Source organism: Gadus morhua, chromosome 19 (genome assembly GCF_902167405.1).
Source record: "Gadus morhua chromosome 19, gadMor3.0, whole genome shotgun sequence".
NCBI classification, from domain to species: domain Eukaryota; kingdom Metazoa; phylum Chordata; class Actinopteri; order Gadiformes; family Gadidae; genus Gadus; species Gadus morhua.
The window spans coordinates 18,687,186-18,707,684 of record NC_044066.1 but is presented as its reverse complement, the minus strand read 5'-3'; the positions used below and the strand labels follow the sequence as shown (position 1 = coordinate 18,707,684).

At 46.7% G+C, this 20,499-nt stretch overlaps 2 protein-coding genes across 3 annotated transcripts; both read right to left on the bottom strand.

Moving 5' to 3' along the window:
• Positions 1-510: 510 nt before the first annotated feature.
• Positions 511-10,331, bottom strand: tmem209 (transmembrane protein 209). The gene is made up of 15 exons (XM_030341771.1): positions 10,151-10,331; positions 9,686-9,845; positions 9,525-9,583; positions 9,301-9,432; positions 7,996-8,249; positions 7,252-7,465; positions 6,083-6,258; positions 5,656-5,727; positions 5,099-5,195; positions 4,538-4,663; positions 4,105-4,202; positions 3,829-3,943; positions 2,748-2,845; positions 2,044-2,117; positions 511-1,506 (listed from the first exon to the last, which is right to left on the bottom strand). The coding sequence occupies exons 2-15, from the start codon at positions 9,823-9,825 to the stop codon at positions 1,452-1,454; spliced, it is 1,710 nt and encodes a 569-aa protein (XP_030197631.1). The 5' UTR covers positions 9,826-9,845; positions 10,151-10,331; the 3' UTR covers positions 511-1,451.
• Positions 10,332-10,470: 139 nt separating this feature from the next.
• Positions 10,471-20,316, bottom strand: prdm4 (PR domain containing 4). 2 transcript variants are annotated; one of them, XM_030341769.1, is made up of 12 exons: positions 20,019-20,316; positions 19,849-19,918; positions 19,618-19,733; positions 19,039-19,230; positions 17,566-18,288; positions 16,000-16,149; positions 15,390-15,514; positions 15,210-15,295; positions 14,780-14,907; positions 13,221-13,868; positions 11,592-11,760; positions 10,471-11,173 (listed from the first exon to the last, which is right to left on the bottom strand). In XM_030341769.1, exons 3-12 carry the CDS (start codon positions 19,730-19,732, stop codon positions 10,723-10,725), a joined length of 2,787 nt encoding a protein of 928 aa, XP_030197629.1. In that variant the 5' UTR covers position 19,733; positions 19,849-19,918; positions 20,019-20,316; the 3' UTR covers positions 10,471-10,722. The 2 variants fall into 2 exon arrangements, with proteins under 2 accessions (XP_030197629.1, XP_030197630.1); XM_030341770.1 differs by having other exon boundaries at positions 20,191-20,316.
• Positions 20,317-20,499: the final 183 nt, after the last annotated feature.

Below are 20,499 nucleotides of genomic sequence, written 5' to 3'. Positions count from 1 at the left end.
ACTGTCCACTCATGAACATTCATGAAGAGAATACAATTTAAATAACATATAGAAAAGTGTGATGTCGTTATATTTAAGTATTATATTGTTTAACATTCATAGTGAGATATTTGACTACATCTATTAGTGAATTACAAAGTCAGTGGGTGGTAAATGAAATGCTTTTAATGATGTATAACTACAAACAAAACACTACAATATAACGATGCCTTATAATGCTCTTTCCAACACTGGTGCGATGTTATGCACCGATAACACTTGACATGAGTATACAAAGGATATTCTATATATCTAAAGGCTGAGAAATTCAGTCTTTTTCCTAACTAGGCATTCTCGTCCATCTCACAGTATGAAACTGCATTCACCACATATATATTCACATACGTGTGCTAGGGTGACCTTCATCCGGTCAACAATAATCCCTAAAGATGAATGGTCCCAGAATAAAAAGGTTATTCAGTCTGAAAAGTACTTCAGCGCTCCCATGTGGTTGCCAACAGACACAACAGGTAGGAAGGAAACCGTTTTATTGCACACTATAAAATGGCATTATGGTAAACAAACAAAAGCATATGAAATTCAAATTTTATGCAAACAGTGACAGCTGCTTGGTAAAATGTTTTCAGAGGTACCCAAATAGGAGTCAGCCAAGGGATGCAACGGAAATATATCTGACCCCGTCTTTGACGTAGACGCTTGCTTGGAGCCCGCCCCCCCCCCCCCCCCCCCCCCCCCCCCCCCGACAAATTATCAAGTTATTCCTCTTTTGGTGCGATATTACCTGCAATACAGCGAAAGAGCCCTAGAAAAGACATGGAGAATAAGCATTTGTGCCGATGCACCTCCATGCCTACAGAGCTGTGAGGGGGGTTACCAGCTGTGTTACCATACGTAACCACACCGCTGGACGAAGATAGTTGTAGTATCGGTTATAGACACAAACAAATCCTGCCAGCTGGAGTAAGCTTTAAAAAAGGAAGCGCAATCTTTAAAAAAAGAACACATATTTACATTCAAGGGGGATAACCCGTGATGTTGTCAAGCTACCAAATTACAAAGTAGTACATTATTTACATTAATCCCACTTTGGTAAATTCGTGAAAATACTTAGAAAACCAGTTGCACAAACAAAACTTTGTTGTGTTGGATCAACAGTACACATAAATGTGCATCATGATCATTTCAAAAGCATTTTCTCAGAGTTCTAACCGCGAGTCAGTGGTGCGCTGTCGTCTTCCACCGCTAAGGACATTGTTACTGTAGTTTGTTTTACTGTGAAACACATCACAGTCCCTTCCAGTCGAAAGAGCCTCCATTCTCTTCCACCAGGGATCCGGGAGTTAGAGAGAGTGTTAGACTTCGAGTGTCCTTAAAATGGTGACGTTTCCCCCCTCAAATCCCAGAGTCCTTAAGTCTGATATTCTTCAGAGAAAAACCAGCTGAGGAGGGCGTCAATCCTCAAATATCCACAGGATGTTTACGCCCGATAGGCCGAGATTCACTCTCCTGCCAAGAAAAACGATTCAAATCAGTTTCACAGGTACAAACTAAGTCTGATCCCGTTTCGTTGGGAGTTATTTTCTCATTCTAGTTCCAAGTTACGTGAATACCGTTCAGTGATTGACGGACAGGATAGAACTACGGCTGAACGATTAATCGAATACAAATCAAATCGCGATGAAATAGAACGTGGTATGCAGATCGCAAAGGCTGCGATTAAAAAAAAAAAAAGAGAAAAAAGTGATTTGTTACCGTTACTGACTGGAAATCGGTACGATTTATTTATTTTTATTTTACAATTCAATAGTTAAATAAAGAAGTTTATAATATAAATTAATCCCAACACATCGGCCTGGCCTAAAGGAAAGAGCAGTTTTTATGTTGACTGCTTCCGATGTTGTGTTGGTCATCATTTTAAAGAATGATTTATTCATTTTTTTGTGAATAATACACAACATAAGGCAAATGCAATATTGGTCAAAATAATCGCAATTAAATTATGTCCCCAAATCGTTCAGCCCTAGATAGAACAAGAGAACTCACCCCAGCATCCCTGACTCCTTCGTCTTGATGACGAAGAGGAACATGAGGACCGTGTGGAACAGGTTGTTCCTGCCCTGTTGGCGTAAAAATGGAGACTGATATTTCCCCTCACTTCATAATCATCACAACAAACAAGATCTGACGTTCCATTTATATACCTCCATCTTAATTCAGTAAATTGTATTTCTGTGCAGCCCTTAATCATAGAGACGGTCTCTGAAGCCCCATTTTATAACCCCTTAAGCTTTTAACAGCAAGAAAAATCGAATACAAGTGTAAGAACATTGAGAAGGAACATGGCATATTAGTGCGATTAATCTAATTTCCGTCTTGATTTCAGCGTCAAACGATCTCAAAACGAAAGAACAGCTGGATACATATCTGTACATTATTTTAGATTTGAACATTTTCTTTTTGACCATTTTGTGTATTTCTTTAAGGAGAAATTTCAAAGTTCTCAGTTAATATTTTCTTTTGGACAGACATGCTGAATAAATACATCATGATTTCAAACTCAAAAATAAATCGTGATTTCAATATTGTCCAAACTAATGTGATTATGATTTCTCCATAATCGAGCAGCCCTACTGCAAAGGTTAGCGGTTCGATTCCCACATTCAAAGAAATCGATGCATTTTACGATACTGTTTAAAAAGGGCCATGGTAAATCTGTAAGCAGTTCATTGTAGGGAGGGAGCGTTCACCTTGGGCAGGCTGTACACGTGGCCCTGGTAGATGAGCTGGTAGTGGGGAGGGTTGGCGCTGCTCTGGTGGATGCAGAACAGGTTCTCGTTGGTCACGTCTAGGTCGGACCGGGACGAAAGAAACCATCACTCAGACAGGCAGGAGATAATGCTACCGTAAAGCCTTGCAATGCACACAGAAAGGTATAGAACTGTCAGAGACTGTTTATAGACCGAGGCACTCGTTTCATTGTCTCCATCGGTAAAAACACTATATTTAATAGATTCTTCCTGTGATAGAGCTGTGTCAGCCTTTTCGGTGAACCCAGCCAAATGGCCTTCCATCTAAAGCTGTAATGGCCCGTGTACACAGCACTGATTCAATGTGAGCATGACAATGTCCAACAGGCAAGCTAATGGAGTGCCATCATACTCCACTGGAGCGGCAGATGGGCCCGTTGCGTGGCTCGACGGCATTCTTTGAAAGCATGGACAGAGTAGATCTTGAATATATGTAGTGGTTAACACAGTTGGCAAGCATACACCATTCAGGAAGGGAGGGAGGGGGGGGGGGGGCAATTTAGATTCAGAATATTTTCCAAAAAATAAATAAGAAGCATACATTGTAATCTAGAAGCGAGTATGCCTAAATGTACATGCCCTTTTACATTTGCCCATGTTATGATTATTACTTTTATGCTGCAACAGCTCAGGAACAATACAATACAATGGTGTATTCCCTTTTTGCTAGTTAAAGCACAATGAAACGGTTAATACATTTTAAATGGTTCATTCTAAATAATATTGATGTATTTGTCATCTGCACGCATTATTGAATCGATATCGAAGCAATTGGATTAATATCGAATCGAAATCGAATCGAATCAAGACCTAAAGAATCGAATGCAATTGAATTGTGCGGTACCTGGCAATACCCAGCCCTAGCACATAGGTGCCCCGTCTAGTGTCCAAGGTAATTTTGTTCTCAAAACCGACTCAAACTGGATTGCTCCAGTGAGGGCTGCCTTGAACTCCGAGGATCCAGTGGACTATGACCCCAGGGCAGGGGCCTGGAGGGGAGGCTCGTGGCCGGCACACTCACCGGGTTTGTCCGGAGTGTGGCTGAAGTGCTGCGAGGTGAAGGTTTTCCCGTCTGGGTATTTAGGGTGAGGGGGTAACCGGGAGTCCAGATACGTGCACAACACATGGGTGAGAATCTGAGAGGGGGAGGGGAAATAAACACCCAAGCCATCAATTTAACAGCAGGAGCACCCAGACCTAAAGACATCGACATCCACTCTGTTTTGATGTGTAGGTAGAATTGAGTGAGTGAGTGTGTAGGTGTGGTTGTGTGGGTGTGGTTGTGTGTGTGTCTCACAGCACAGTCGGTAGGAAGGTCGGTGTCCCACTTGCGGCTCTTGAGATTGCCGCCTCCGTTCCAGCGGTATGAGCTCATGCAGCCGCTGTGTGCCAGCTCTGGTGTGGAGGAAACCAAACGCCATTAAGATCACAAGCATCAACATAAGACACCCAACAGCTGAGAAGGAATCCCACCGACAACAAACCCTGGAAAACACTCAAATTAATGAATTCCAGTTTTTTTATTTAAAGTGATATTCGGCTTTCACCGTTCGCATTCTATTCACATTTCTTATAATAACAGCCGACTAATAAGCAGGTAGGGGTTCGGCACATTGTGCAAGGACAACTAGTCAGACATAGCGGTTCAAACACAGAAAAACACTACACTACCATGCCCCGTATATTCACATTCGGACACATTTTGTACAACCATGCCTTTATGTGCTCACCCTTGATTCTCTCCACCAGGTATTCCTGATTGGGGGAGATGTCCAAATACTGGACGATGGCGTTCAGTGTGGGGATGACCGAGGCTTTGACCACGGCCGCCTGTTTCAGGCTGCTTATACTGGCCTCTGGTGGAGGACAGCGGGAAGCACACCCAGGGAGCAGAAAGAGTGGGCATGATGTGTCTGGGTATGTGACGTGTTGTCAAAAAACGCTTGCTTGTCAAAAATGGATATTGAACAGATTTTACCTGATGACATTTTAACTTATATATCTGTTGGGGAAATGTATATGTTCTGGATCACTGTGTTCACATATCTACTGTTGTACTTCTTTGTTTTCGAAATTAATATAGGCCACTGGCAAAGGCCAACCCTTGAGAACATATCAGAACACAATTACCATTTGTCAGCAAAAGTTACAATGCTTGAACAGAAACATTGCATGAATCGGTAGGAATTTGTATCCGAAGTTAAAGTTGATGTACTTTGGAGATCTAAAAGGCACAGCTTTACACATTAGCGAGCCTAACCAAGCACCCTAGTTATTGAGAAAGTGCGTACCTCCGATCTGGAGCTCGGGGCAGCCGATCCTCCGGAGCTGGCCGTTGATGGAGTCCGTCTCCTTCACCAGTGGGGCCAGGATGGTGTCATTGATCCACTGGAAACGGAGAAGGAAAATGAAAAGACCAGAAATTTAGGTCCACTCAGATATGTATTAACTAATCCCCTACATTTATGTGTAGGGGATTAGGTATTTCCCTACTTATTTAATTATATAAGTAAATATATTATGTGTAATTATGTAAATACACAAGGTCTAATTAAGTGAATTATAATTAACTGATAGAAAACAATATAATAGATTGTATGTTTTTTTTCCTTAAAATCAAGCCATACAATAAAGTGAAATTAAAGTGTAAATTGTAATCATTTGTGTACCTAAAAATCCCTGCTCCTTATACTTTTTAAGGAAAGCCTGAGACGTTTTGAAGCTGCCTTTTAACTTTTTTTAATCATCCTGGAGGTGGTCAAGACTCTGGGTCCCAGCAGCACAACAAAGCATCTTAACTGGTTTGGATCCAAATCAAGAGTGGTACTACTGCGGTTGTGACACTCACGTTCCTCAGCCTGGCGGTCCAGCTGTCAATGCGGTCCACTACGGGTCGACTGGTGGTGATTCTGGCCCACACCTGACGAGACAAGGTCAAGGCAAGTGTTAGAAGGAGATAACAGATGATAGAATTACCGTATCGTTTGTTTGACGACCTATACAAAACACACAAACCTCCATTTAATACCTAATCCAGACTAGATTAAACAAAAAATACATTCTGGTGTCAAAGAGCCTACAGGAGGAATTTACTAAACCAATCAATTAACACTCACTGACAGAGGTGGTAACAGTTAATGGTTGTTGAGTCAAGTATCACTCGGTTTTCAATAATTAAAGTCACATTGAAGATAACCCTACAGAAGCCTTCCACCACCCTTCTCATAATGTAATTGAACAAACGACAATGTGAACCAAGCGCGTTCTCCTCTGACCTCCTCGGCAGCCTGCTTGGAGCCCAGGTCCGTGTCATCCTTGTGGGCCGACGGCACCTGGGAGCGGATGGCCGGCTGGTACTGGAACTTCCTTAGGCTCTGGGCGTAGTCGCCCACCGTGCGGTTGTAGTTCCAGAAGGTGGGGCTGTGGGCGGGGGAGACGGCCTCCGGACTCCCTTCAGGTCGCAAAAGGACGGCAAAAGAAAGTAAATATACACGACTACGCCCCACCCTCCCACAGGTGATGTTCCTGACACAGAAATAAGAAAGAACCCTTGTTGTAATGTTTATCATTACTTGCTAACCTAAAGAGGACAAGTCACATTTATCTAAAAATATTCAGCTTGCCCAAGGAATGTGCGAAATAATGCATAAAAATAAAAACAAAAAAAATTATCTGTGGTGAAATATAACGATAGTAATTGAGTTAACAATAGTAAACTAAATAAGTTAACAGTTAACCATAGTCTTTTCTTTAGAGAAAAGAGAACACTCTCTTTCCCTAATTTCAACACTACTGTAAAAGGGCGCCCACAAGTCCACAACAACATGTCCCTCCAGAAAAGCCAGTCAGCCAGTCTGCATATTCATGCTGGGCCTGCATTTTTTCAAATATGCCGCACTTTTACCGCATAAATTGCCGATTTCCGCGCAAATTATGCGGGGTTTACATGATTTCATAATCCCCTCGTTTAAAAAAACGACATATATCTTAGCAGAAAGATGAAAAATGTTGCGTTTACTTCACACAAAAGCAGCCATTTCCCCCTGTTGCCATGGTAACGTTATGAAGTGAGGTAATTACGCGACGTGAACGTCATCGAAAAATTGTATATATAATATCGTGCACTACTTCGAGTCCCGGGCTTAGGCCCAGTCCTCTCGGTGGGGCTACCTATTGATTCTGTCTCTCTTAATCTGAACTTCGTGCTGTCTTCGGGTCAAGTGGGCGTGGCCTATGCGAAGTGGGCGTGGCCGGTGTGAAGTAATGGCCCCGCACTCCTCACCTGTCTAAAGGTGCTGCCATCTGTGCTTGGAGTAGTTTTTGCAGCTTATTCGATCGTGTTCGATCCTGCTTCCTAGTGGCTATGTGGGGGCAGCTTACGTGCTTAAAATACGTAACAGGACTGAACGACAACCGCCGACCACTCGGCCCGCGAGCGCGTCACCTAGCTGGCTGCGGTGGCTCTTCTCCTCCTCCGAGCGCAGGAAGAGCTCCAGGCTCTTCTGGTCCTCCATGCAGTCCTCCGCGCCGCCCTTCCCCCCCGGGGAGCTGAACACCGAGGGGGGGCTGCGGTAGCGGGCGCGCAGGCTGGAGCCCTCCGCCGGCCCGATGCTACTGGGGTAGGGGCTGGAGCCAGGGGAGGAGCTGTAGCTCAGCATCTGGGGAGGAGGCACGCCATCGGGGGACGACGGACGAGAGGAAGGGTTCAGGATCGGTACCTGGGTGACTAGTATGATGGCTTTATGCAGCCGTTTGATGCTACCGCGGCGTACAAGATCAAAGCACTCAATAAAAGGGAGATAAAATCATAATGGGCAAATACTGATGAACTATCGTTCTCTGCCACTGGATTAAATGTTAAGATTAGGGCTCAAATGATAAATCCTCTGCAAACACACTGATGACATCTGCTAACAATAAGTAAGCAAACACTTGCAATCATTTAAACCAAACATCCTCATTTAACCCAAAGCATAAATACAGCGGAAACAGACCCATGACTTTAAAGGGCTAGTGTTGAAACTGTGTGTAGTCACAACTAGAACTGAGGTGGCAGAGTGCCTCAGATGAAGGGGTGGACCTGGCCTGGGAGTCAAACGCACCCCAGCAGCTACAGCGTCCGGCCCCCTGGTATAAACACGGTGCAACACACAGCAACACATCGGCGTGGGGGGGGGACCCCTCCTACCTTTCCGTAGGGCTGGGCCGGCAAAGCGGGGAGGCTGAACGGCCCCGTGCCGCCGGGGCTGGGGCCCGGGCTGGAGGAGACGCTCAGCGGGCTGGGGGTGTACCCCGTCACGCAGCTGGGGGAGAACTTGGGGCTGGTGGTGGACGAGGGGGACGGGCTGAAGCTCAGCACGCTCTGGCCCTGCAGCGCGTACGACTGGGCGGGCGCCGGGTCCGCCTTCTTCTCCTGCTTCTGTTTGGGGGAGGCCGTGATGCCTGGAAGGGGACGAGGTGTTCGGGGGTGAAGGGGGGGTAGGCGTGGCTCAGGAGGTAGAGCAGGTTGACTTGTCACCCAAAGGTTACAAGTCCCAACCCAAAAGATAAATTCCCCGGACTACCAAAACAATAATATCTCATGTTAAATTTTTGTAAAATGAATTATTAATTCAAGCATTCCCTCATGAGTAAATTATAGCCCCCCCAAAAAAGAACAACAAAGAATAGCTTATTTGAAGAAAGCAACTTTTGACAACAGACATTATATCAGCAGTTAAACCTCTCCCAAAGTCTCTGAATTTTGGCAAAAAAAAAACACACAAACAATGACTACCGTACAAAAGTCAATAAATAAACCACAGTTCAATGGAGGCAGTGTCATCAATGTGGAGGCGACAGGGGCTCTCGTAGCTTTCGATCCCCAGCGCCTCCTAGCTGAGTGCCGAGGTGTCCCTGAGCAAGGCACCTAACCCTAATTGCTCCTGACGAGCTGGCTGTCACCTTGCATTGCTGACTCCGCCGTCGGTGGGTCAATATGTGTGTGAATGGTTGTGAGTCGCTTTTGATCAAAGTGTCTGCTAAATGCCCTAATTGTAAATGAAGGAAACCTGGGTGATTGTGACTTTTATGGAGGTGGACCGAAGCCGGGAATGTCCCTGTGATGGATTGGGACCTGGTTACGGTGGTAAACACGCTTGTTCATTCCTCTACTGGATAATAACCGTATGCAGTCTACGCTTTGCATGTAAACGTGTGGACTGTGTCAAAGTCAGCCCCGTTTGTGAAGTCAACTCATTGAAAGAAGCTTGCGCTGAATGTAGGTTATTATAAGCATTTAGACAATTACTCTTCCCCGGAATAGAATATGAATGCGAAGCATAGGCATATATTCAAAAAGCCATTTTTAACACATAGAAGTGGTTACATTCTTCCTTATTGATTTCCGTTTTGCATACATAGTGGAGACGCTATGCATGTCATCCAGTACCGTAGAATATAATAGTGTTGGCTGATGTCAAATTCATCCATAGTGGTAGAGCAGGGATCATACCAGAGTTGCTTAACCCCAGAAGGCGGTGTTGCTGGGGGCTGACATCAATGGTGGACGGCACCATGGTGTACTTGAAGTACTTCCAGAAGTCGAACAGACCATTGAGGCTGAAGAGAGATGCCAGGGCCATCTCTGCAAAAGAGAACAAGGTATAATCTCACCATTAGCCCAATCTGAATGATTAACGTTCATAAAAAGAACGGCTTTCAAATAAGGGTTCTCACCAATGTACCAAATGGGCCAGTAGTTGATGTCGTAATACCGGCTGAGCAGCTGTCCAGACCTGAAAGAGAGGGGGAAAGACATTTGGACTTGCAGTACATAACACAGCAACAGTGTAATGATCTCCGATGCTAAACTACGTGACTTAGAGAAGTGGGGTTACATTTCGGTGTAGATCATGCCGGCCAGGGACACGTTGAGAACGGCCCAGGCCAGAACCACCTGGCGCTCCTGCTCTTCCCGACGCATCCGCATCGCCTTGTCGATCATGCTGTACGCGCCTTCCCGCGGCGGGGTAAACATGGCAGCTCACACTCTGCTGTCTTGAAGGAATTTAGGGAATAATTAGCACATGGGTCGCTTATACGTGGGTGCTACAACTGGAATCGATCGGGATTAAGGTTAAACACACCGCACATGTATCGCACGTCTTTTTAAAAATGGAAAGCTCGCTGTGTATGCTAACGTTTGGGAGCTAACAGCGAACACTGAATGTGACACACAAGGCAGAGAAAACTTCTTAAGCGAACGTCTTGTTCAGAATTGCATCAACATTTATTCACGGTACGATAATAGTTTTCCCAAATTAAATACAAAAGCCCAAGTTTTAAATGGTAAAGAGTCGTACCACGTTCAAATAGATGAAAACAGCGGCGCTGCATAGTTTGTATTCCACCCGGAAGAATAAGTTTGACAGCACCGATGTACTTCCGGTTCCCGTAACCGGTCTCTTGTGTACCAGTTTGAATTCATTCATAAACTCATACCATGTTACAGTGTACACATGAGCTTTATACATGGTATATTGATACACATAAAAGTAAAACAAAATACATTAATTCCAAAACGTCTTTAAAACGTTTGTAGATAAAAAAAGAATTCGACGTATTTTAGGTTTATTCGGTATTAAATCAATTTCTTCCAATGGACTGAAACAACAATATCATGTCAAATTCGTCTAAGGATTTATTGATTCAGGCATTCACTCATGAGTAAATTATAGCCTCCCCGAAAAAAACGAACAAATAATAGCTTATTTGAAGAAAGATAATAACTGACGACAACTTCTGAAAACAGATATTCTAACAGCAGTTACAAGTCTCCCAAATATGGCAAAAAAAAATAAAATAACATCACACAAACAATGAGTACCGTACAAAAGTCAATAAATAAACAACAGTTCAATGAGGCACAGTGTCGTCAATGTGGGGGCGACAGGGGCTTTTCCGAACCATAGTCACAGTCTTCATTTTGGGCTGGATCGATAAGTCTCTCGGATCTTCTTCCTCCTCCTCCCCTTCTACTCGTCCTCCTTCTTTCCCTACCATCCCCCCTCTCGTCTTCCTCTTCCATCTCCTCTCCCTCCCCCTCCTCCTCTTCCTCTTCTTCTTCTCCTTCCTCCTCCTCCTCCTCGTCCTCTTCATCCTCCTCCTCGTCCTCTTCCTCCCCCCGTCCTTTCCGCGAAGCTCTCTCCACCTTGGGCCCCTTGCAGATCTTGAGGTGCCGCGTGAGGTGGTACTTGGTGAGGAAGGCCTTGTGGCACTTCTCGCAGACAAAGTCCCGGCGGCCCTCGTGGGAGTTCATGTGCTTCTTCAGGTGGTTGGTCTTCAGGAAGTGCTTGTCGCACTTGGGGCACTGGATGTGACGCTCGCTGTCATTTAAACGGTGAACATGAATTAAACATTAACCAGATAAAGATAACATTGTGTTAGGATGAAGTCAAGATGAGTGGAAATGCAGAATAATAAAAAGGTAAAGAAGAGATGGAGAACATTCCAGATATTAGAGATGACTCCGGTTATGGAAAACCATAACCATATCCATAAGAAGTGAATTTGACACAATATCCATAAATATACATACATACAAAATAGCATTCCTTTAAAACATTTTTAATTGATATATTTTTTTTATATGTATCAGTAACCAACATATATTTGTAACCAACACTTAGAAACAAGATTCATATAAGTAAAGTTAAATGAATTATTATCATTATCTCCCTGTAAATATGAGTATATACAGTAAATATGAGCATATATACTGTATATGTGCAGTAGGGAACGTACTTGGTGTGGTAGAACATGTGTGTGCGCAGGTCGTGCTTCCTGATGAAGGCGCGGTCACACAGGCCGCACTTGAGCTTCTCGCCGGCCTGGTGGATGAGCATGTGGGACTCCACGTGGGACTTCTGGGTGAAGGACTTCTCACACACCGTGCACCGGTAGTTCTTCTGACCTGGAAGACCACAAGATGGATAAAATATAATAATTCCATTATTAAGTATACAGTGTGACCACTTCATACGCGTGTTGAGGATAAATCATTGGTTTCCACAAAAATGTTGTGCCATTGGCGCAGGGCTGGCCGATTAATCGAATTTGGACCGCGATTTCGATTTCAGCGACAAACAATCATAAAATTAACATGATCAATTTTTTCACAAAGGGCAGAACAGCTGGATACATATCTGTATATTATTTTAGATTGGAACATTTTCTTTTTGACCATTTTGTGTATTTTTTTAAGGCGAATTTCAAAGTTCTCAGTTACAATGTTTTTTTTGGGAGAGACATGCTGAGTAAATTCATGTTTTCAAACTCAAAAATAATCGTTTGAATAATTGTGATTTCAATATTGACCAAAATAATCCTGATTATGATTTTTTTCCATAATCGAGCTGCCCTACATTGGCGTAATTATTCCCAAATCCGATCAAAGCAGAACGAAAATCCCAAAACAATGATGGCAACGGTCTGAATTTTACAAGATTTGGTGCTTATTATGAATTTTTTGAATGAGGATCAAAGGCTTCATCTAATTCAACTAAATACCTTAAATGAGGCCAAGCATCTACTGTACAGTGCAAATCAAACGGTTGGATGGTTCTGTTCACCCTTTGCAGCTGTAACACCAGAAACTCCGTCCCCGGGTTGAATAAAGTATTTCCTCATCTTAAAAGGTCCAATATCATACCATCAGGTGACAGTGTGATCAGCCGTTACAAGCCCTTTTGAAAATACGAAGGATAGATGAGCAACGTTTGCTACAGTCTCCGGGTCGGCTGGTAGACTGATCCATCCAGCAGACATCCAGGTTGACACGCTCACTTGTGATGTCAGGAGAGGCAGATTTTCCAAAAGGCTTGTTAACGGCTAATCATCTTTTAAAGGGGACCTATTATGCTTTTTCGACTTTTATGACCTATAAACGTTGTTATAATGATTGATAGCCATGTTTAACCATACTAAAGTGTCAAATAATGACGTACATGCATTTCGACGTATTCCCTGCTGACAGTCTGGGGTGGCTGTGCAGAGCGCTAAACACTCGGAACAACGTTTGCGATTCACTTGTTCACACTTCCGGGACATCATCTACGTAGATGCACTCCTGGCGTGCCCCCATATGCCTGGTCAAATCTGCCCGCGCGTGCGCTCCAAGGAAGGTAACCAATCACAACAGAGTTGGGTTGGCAGGAGGGGGGCGAGGGGGCGGAGAAGGACGAAACCGAGCGTTGACAGAAAATGCTGAAAGCGCCCAGATGAGAGGAAGAGTTTCCCGAAAATCTACATCGTTTTTTGTGTATGGTTAAACATGACTATCAATCATTATAACAATGTTTATAGGTCATAAAAGTCAAAAAAATAATATAGGTCCCCTTTAAACTCAATCGCGGTTAGGATCGGTCCAATCACCCGTGTGGATCTTGAGGTGCATCCGAAGGTTACTGGGGTCACTGAACGCCTTGCTGCAGTACTCGCACTTGTGCGGCTTCATGCCCACGTGGCCCATGAAGTGCACGTTGAGCTTGGTGGACGTGATGAAGGCCCGCGAGCACATGCTGCACTTGAACTTCTTCTCGCGGACGCCGTGGCCCCGCCCCCCCGCCTTGGCCCGGGGGGGCGCCGCGTTGGGATTGGACGAGTTGGCGTGGGCGTCGCCATTGCTGATGATGTCGTTGCTGTCGCCATTGTTGTTGTGGTTAATGTTGTTGTTGTTGTTGTTGTTGTTGTTGGTATGGCTGTGACAGCCCCACGGGGACGAGGACGTGCTAGAGTTCCCATTGGTCAGTTTGTCGTCGTGGTGACCTTCTTGCTGTTGTTGTTGTTGTTGACTTTGCTGCTGGGCTTGCTGCTCCTGCTGATGAGGATGCTCTTGCTGGGAGGGGCTGTGGTCGAGGGGGGGGTGACCGTGGCCGTTGTGGTGGGGGTGGGGGTGGTGCTGGTGGTGGTGGTGGGGGTGGGGGTGGGGGTTGTGGTCGCTGACGTGAGACTTGAGCTCGGTGAAGGAGGAGCACTCTTTGCCACACTGGCAAATCTGCCCCTCTGGGACCCTGGGAGCGCCTACAGAGGAAGGGAAAGAAGAGGGAGAGACGTCAGTAACCAGACGGGGCAGCCCCGCCCATTCTGCCGCCGACTTGAGTTCGCCCTGCAGAAGGGTCTGGAGAAGAGCAATGCATTTCTTTCTGCTTCCGATACGTTTTTGCGGGAGCCAATCACAAAGCAGGCTTTTCCCCCTGGCGCGCTATTGGCTGGTTTAACACAATGACGACAGGGAAGCGACGGCAAGCAGCCAATCGCCTACAGAGTCGTTTGAACTAGGCCCGTTGATCAAGCCTCTTGTGCTGAAGACAATGACGGCAGCTTCCCCAGAACAACGTGCAATCTACGATGGAGCCTGGTCTGCCAATAGCCAGGCTAGTCAATAACTGCAGAGACAACCTGGTTCCCTATTTAGTACATTCAGCAGACACTTTTACCTGGCCTAGACGCCAATCTTAAGCATGTCTTAAGTATGATCATCATTAATTGTGTGACTTTATTTAACTGTGTAATTCTTTTGACTGATTGATGTGTGATTAGCTGCTACTTGCCCTCTCCTCCTGCCCCACAGGGACCAATATGGAACAAGCCTACTGGCTTTATCATGTCATCCCTGACTATTTAGGCATTCTAATGTATGACACAGAGTGCTGTTCATATTTTATATCAAAACTTCCAAATAAAATCAATCAATCAATCCACCCAAAGGGTTGACAGGGAATTCAGATTCAGAATCAGAGGGGTTATTGTGTCTTGCTCAAGGATAATTACAGACTTTGGGGTTTGGACCCAGACACTTTCGACGGGGATTCAAACCCCAAATCCACTTGGCCCAATGAGAGGCACCTGTCCCCTATATCCAAAACGATATGGTGGCAACATATGGAAGGGAATAAACCACTAGATCCAATAGAAAGGTGAGAGAGCAGTACCCAGGAGCCGGCAGTAGTCCCGGCTGTAGTAGAAGAGCAGTTCCTGGTCCGGGTGGATCTCTGTGGTGGTGCAGAAGAACAGCTTACCGTTGGCCGGGTAGGCCACCAAGTTCTGCTCCTCTCGCGTCCTAGAGGCACGCACACACACACACGCACGGACACACACACACACACACACACACACGCACGGACACACACACACACACACACACACACACGCACGGACACACACACGGACACACACACACAGTTTAAATAGATATTTTTCTGCACATAGTCTTAAGAAACGTGCACGCATACACATACAGAAGCACCGAAGAACATCTTCAGCCATGAGATGTATTGTGTGTTTATTAGGCTCATAACTAATCATAACCACCAGATAAGAGGTATTGAATACAATCAGAGTTAACGTCCATGTGTGACCGACCTCGCCTTGCGGACAAACATCATCCAGTTGCACTCGTTCTCGTCTGTTGTGACGATGCAGAACTCCAGAACATTGTTGTGGTACATCTGCAGTTAAAAACGGTAATTCAACATTACACATTTTTGATTTGAGAGCAATGAAACCCAAACTGATCAGGGACCAGCGAACAAGCTCGCTCACCTTCCAGATCTGAGGCGTGTCCTTCTCCGGCCAATCAGAGAGATCCATGTTACTACAATGCTGCCCCACCAACGGGCCGAAGCAGGTCCTCTGAGGAATGATGTGCGTGTCCCGTGCGAACACTCCTGAGAAACACAACCTTTGTTTAACACTATACCACACACAGTATATTTAAAAATGTATATAATTGAACCTATCCGTTAAATATTTAGATTATGCACGAGAATACCTTAATACATTCTGCTGTTGCTGCTGATGCAATCGTGATCTATTATAAGTCCGACTAACCCTATGATCAACTGTAATCAATAATTTCGTTTGGGATGAAAAAAGGAATTTGTATCTGCATCTCTAGGGCAGCCATGTTTTCTCCTGACTTTCCAAAACCCTCTTAATTGTTGTCATGTTATTTACCAACAGGCACAAGTTATTTTGTAGCCTTATGTTAGAGTGGCTAATAAAACCAGCGCAGTTATCTTATGAATAAGAGTATCCGCCAAGATATCCATTAATTTGTATCTCTCCCCCCCCCTCTCCCCCTCTCCCTCTCTCCCTCTCTCTCCCTCCCTCCCCCTCCCTCCCTCTCTCCCTCCCTCTCTCCCTCCCTCACCTAGGGGCTCGTCAGCGACGGAGATGCGTAGGCAGAGGGGGTGCGGCAGAGAGAGGCGGGCCCGACTCTGGATGGGCGTGTCTGGGATGAAGGTCACGGGGCCGTGCTCGGGGCAGTCCGACGTGTACGAGCGCTCGCAGAGTGTGCACCCTGGAGGACCCCAACACAGAGAACAGCGCGTTATAGAGGACCCCAACACAGAGAACAGCGCGTTATAGAGGACCCCAACACAGAGAACAGCGCGTTATGGAGGACCCCCAACACAGAGAGCAGCGCGTTATAGAGGACCCCCAACACAGAGAGCAGCGCGTTATAAAGGACCCCCAACACAGAGAACAGCGCGTTATAGAGGACCCCCAACACAGAGAGCAGCGCGTAATAGAGGACCCCCAACACAGAGAACAGCGCGTTATAGAGGACCCCCAACACAGAGAGCAGCGCGTTATAGAGGACCCCTAACACAGAGAGCAGCGCGTTATAGAGGACCCCTAACACAGAGAGCCTCACGTTATAAAGGACCCCAACACAGAGAACAGCGCGTCATAGAGGACCCCCAACACAGAGAACAGCGCGTCATAGAGGACCCCCAACACAGAGAACAGCGCGTCATAGAGGACCCCAACACAGAGAGCAGCGGTTATAAAGGACCCCAACACAGAGAACAGCGCGTCATAGAGGACCCCCAACACAGAGAACAGCGCGTCATAGAGGACCCCCAACACAGAGAGCAGCGGTTATAAAGGACCCCCAACACAGAGAGCCTCACGTTACAAAGGACCCCCAACACAGAGAGCATCGCGTTATAGAGGACCCCCAACACAGAGAGCATCACGTTACGGTCGTACGCAATGGCTCGCTCAGAGGAGGATGCGACCATCGCAGGTTAGCAAGACACAAGGATGTTACCTTTTATAACGTGAAGGCCTGTAGCCTAGGAAGGGGCATACGGTTTATAGAAATAATAACAATATTAACAGTATGTACATGTTTGGTATCATTAAAGCATCTTTTAAGTGACTGAATCTAATAGTAGAAAACTGGGAGTCCACCCTGTAGTACTGACAGATCCACTCACAGATCGGTGATCCTGTCACGTCTTATCCTTGGAGTCACCACACAGCACACTAGGGCTTTGACTTTTGCCCAAAAATCATATTCGAAATTCGTTTGTTTATTAATATTACAATATATTCGAATATTTATGAATCATATTTTGCCCATTAAATGCCTTCGGTAAGACCTGGATTGGGCTTCGCGAGGTTTGTTTACCGCAGTTGCTATGGTTACCGGTCTTGCTCGTTCCAACGGTTTATCAGGTTTCTAATAAATCACTGTCTAATCAGTACTTCATTCACTGCCTCTTCCGTGGTCATTACGACAGTATGAATAGACTGCGTCGGGTTCTCCCCCGTCTCTCCCTCTTGGCCTGCCCATAACAGGTCCGAATATTAAGGGCTGCCTGATATTCGTTCGAATTTTGATTAATTTTTTGATATTCTAATTATATTAGAATGACGAAGTTCGGAGTCAAAGCCCCACAGCCCACTACGTCCACCCCGTACTCACAGATGGTGTAGGCGGTGACCAGGTTCTCCTTGTTGGACGTGGCGTCCTCCAGCTGCAGGCTGGAGTTGACCAGCACCAGGTTGTTCTCCGGCCCCAGGGTGACCTCGGCCGTGATGGGGGACACGTTCACCACCTCCAGCCCCATGCCAGGGTGCCCGTGGAGGGACACCGACTCCATGGAGCCCGCCAGCACCACGCTGACCACCCCCGGGTTCATCTCCCCGCCGCCGCCGCCGCCGCCCCCCGCACGCCGCCCCATGTGCTCCGGCTCCATGCCCACCGACAGCTCCAGCACGGGGGGTCCGTGCAGCGGCATGCCCCCGCCGGACGAAGGGTCCACCCCTCCTCCCCCTCCTCCTCCTCCTCCTCCCCCGCCCCCGCCCAGCTGCTGGCCGTCCGTCACCGAGCCCACCCCCACCCCCTCCATGGGGGCCAGCTCCTCCCCCATGCGGTCGGGGGACAGGGGGCTGCTGACGCGCGACTCCATGGCCATCCCCGCCGGGTCCAGCTCGTGGGGTCCGCCCGGGTGCAGGACGTCCGGCTGCCCGCCGACTTGCCGCGCATCCAGGGGCCCCAGGCCCTGCTCCAGGGGCCCCCCGGGGCCGCTGTAGGGGTCCAGGCCGGAGGGGTTGCTGCCCGGGACGGAGAGGGTGCCGTCCATGTTGAGGCTGCTGGGGTGGATGTACTGGGGGGGGGGCCGGTCGGCCAGGTAGGACAGGATCCCTGGACCAGCACAGAGGGGTTAACGGGGTCAACGCACTGGGAACCAAACTGCTGGCCCTGGTTTGGCCCTCCCCCCCCACTCTATACCAGTACGAAACTATCCATGTAGGTGGGAGCTACTGTCCGTCCTCTGTGTGTCGACACAGAGAGCAGAGGAAGAAATAAAGACACAGCGGTGTACTCTTCTCTAAATATTGTGTTGTGCTGCATCTGTGTACTGATAAAGAGGAAGGAGGACGATGAAGATGATCACAAATTCATGTTCTCTTTCCATTACTCCACTCAGACTCCCTCCCCTTCAATCCTTCACTCACTCACTCACACCATCACACCGTCACTCTCTCACGCCAACACTCTCCCACTCTCTCACACCGTCACTCTCTCATGCCATCACTCTCCCACTCTCTCTCACTCACAGTCACTCTCTCACAGTCACTCTCTCACACCATCACTCTCTCACTCTCTCACACCGTCACTCTCACAACATCACTCTCTCACTCTCTCACACCGTCACTCTCTCACACCGTCTCTCTCACGCCATCACTCTCTCACACTGCCACTCACTCATGCCATCACTCTCCCACTCTCTCTCACTCACTCACAGTCACTCTCTCTCACACCATCACTCTCTCTCACTCACTCTCTCACACCGTCACTCTCTCACTCACTCACGCCATCACTCTCCCATGCCATCACTCTCTCATTCTCTCTCACTCACTCACTCTCTCACTCCGCCACTCTCTCACTCACCCGGTAGCAGGTGTCTGAAGTAGGTGCTCTCTAGATGGGGGTACGGAGGGGGCGGCAGGGAGTAATTCCTGTCGGGCAAGCCGCACATCACCCCCCTCCCGTCGCCAAGGGAACCCATGGGCACCATGAGGGACAGGGCTGAGGGCAAGGACCCCAGCGAAGGACCCAGGCTTGGGATGGTCACAGACATGCCTGTTCAAAAATCAAGACATTCAAATGAAAATAATATAATGAAAATGAGCATTTCACGTTTCAGTGTTGTTTACCATGAACCTCCGGAGAAACGCAAGACAACAAGCTAAGATCCCCATGCATCTTAGCGTGTTCATTAGCATACTGGTGGGCCAGCATATAGGGTATAGCTGATCAAGCAGTAATGCTATATCACATGCCATAACGTAGCTTCTAGCATGTCCGTTTATTAGAATGCTAATGTGCTAATAATCGCACACATTCATCGAACCCAGTATCATTCAGTTGGCTGTTGAATACCCTAACCACTACTTGACCATCCTATCATAGTACTCTGCTAGCAACGCAACACATACGACAAGTACACAGACAGATATGAGGACTCACCCGGAGCAGGGATGGGGTTGTGTGCGGGCGAGTTGGGCAGACCCAGGTGGCTGGCACTCACGGAGGTCACACTCAGCTGGTCCATGCCCACAGGACTCAGGTTCATGTCGTTCATCCTGCAGAGAACGTCGGGGAAGAGGCTTGGGTCAGTCTGTATATCTACATTGACTATACCGAGTGAAACGGGGTCAATGTTGAGGGATGAGCATGCAGAACACACGCAGGCTGTACCTGTATTCAATTTTTGTCCATGTTCGACCAGGTCATCCACGACGTAACGCCGAACGACGAGTCTGCATGGCTGACACAGGGAAGGACATGAGTTGGAAAACAAAACTAACTTCGTAATAGGGATAATCGGATAGGATACTAGACAATGGACAACCACGCAATGTGCATACCCGCGTTGAAGTAGAACAGCAAAAAAATTGCCAATATTACGATCACAGACCATCCAACTCTTGTTATCGTTCAGTGTTGCAGTGTGGCTAATGTTAGCCTCGGTGGCTAAACACACCGTTTAAAGTGGTCGTAAGCATCGTGGGCTGGGTTCGCTGAGCTATTGTAACCGACCTTTTGTGAGAGGCACAACTCTGTGTGGATCGAAGAAGCATTTCGCCATTACTTGAAAAGCCAATTCCAAGGAAATGAAAACAAACCCCAAGGATGCCTTCCCGAACACTACACTGAGCATGCGCAGTAGCGCGAGCAGAATGGGAGAACACACTCCTTCACAGAAAAGTGTTGTTAAAAATAATAATAATTATAATCATTATCATTATGATAATAATAATTATCATAAAAATGCTAATAATAATAATAATCATAATCTTCATAGTAATAATGATAATAATGTTTATTTATTTACTCACAATTAAGTAT

Bases quoted from the DNA above. Each gene is read 5' to 3' on its own strand.
- tmem209 (XM_030341771.1), bottom strand. From the start codon at position 9,825: ATGTTTACCCCGCCGCGGGAAGGCGCGTACAGCATGATCGACAAGGCG. The intron at 9,433-9,524 runs GTGAGAACCCTT...TCTCTTTTGCAG, and splicing joins CTGGCCCATTTGGTACATTG to AGATGGCCCTGGCATCTCTC. The intron at 5,728-6,082 runs GTCAGAGGAGAA...TTGTCTCGTCAG, and splicing joins CCAAGCAGGCTGCCGAGGAG to GTGTGGGCCAGAATCACCAC.
- prdm4 (XM_030341769.1), bottom strand. From the start codon at position 19,732: ATGAACGACATGAACCTGAGTCCTGTGGGCATGGACCAGCTGAGTGTG. The intron at 14,908-15,209 runs GTCGGTCACACA...GCGTGCCTCTAG, and splicing joins ATGTTTGTCCGCAAGGCGAG to GACGCGAGAGGAGCAGAACT. The intron at 11,174-11,591 runs GTACGTTCCCTA...TTTAAATGACAG, and splicing joins CACATGTTCTACCACACCAA to CGAGCGTCACATCCAGTGCC.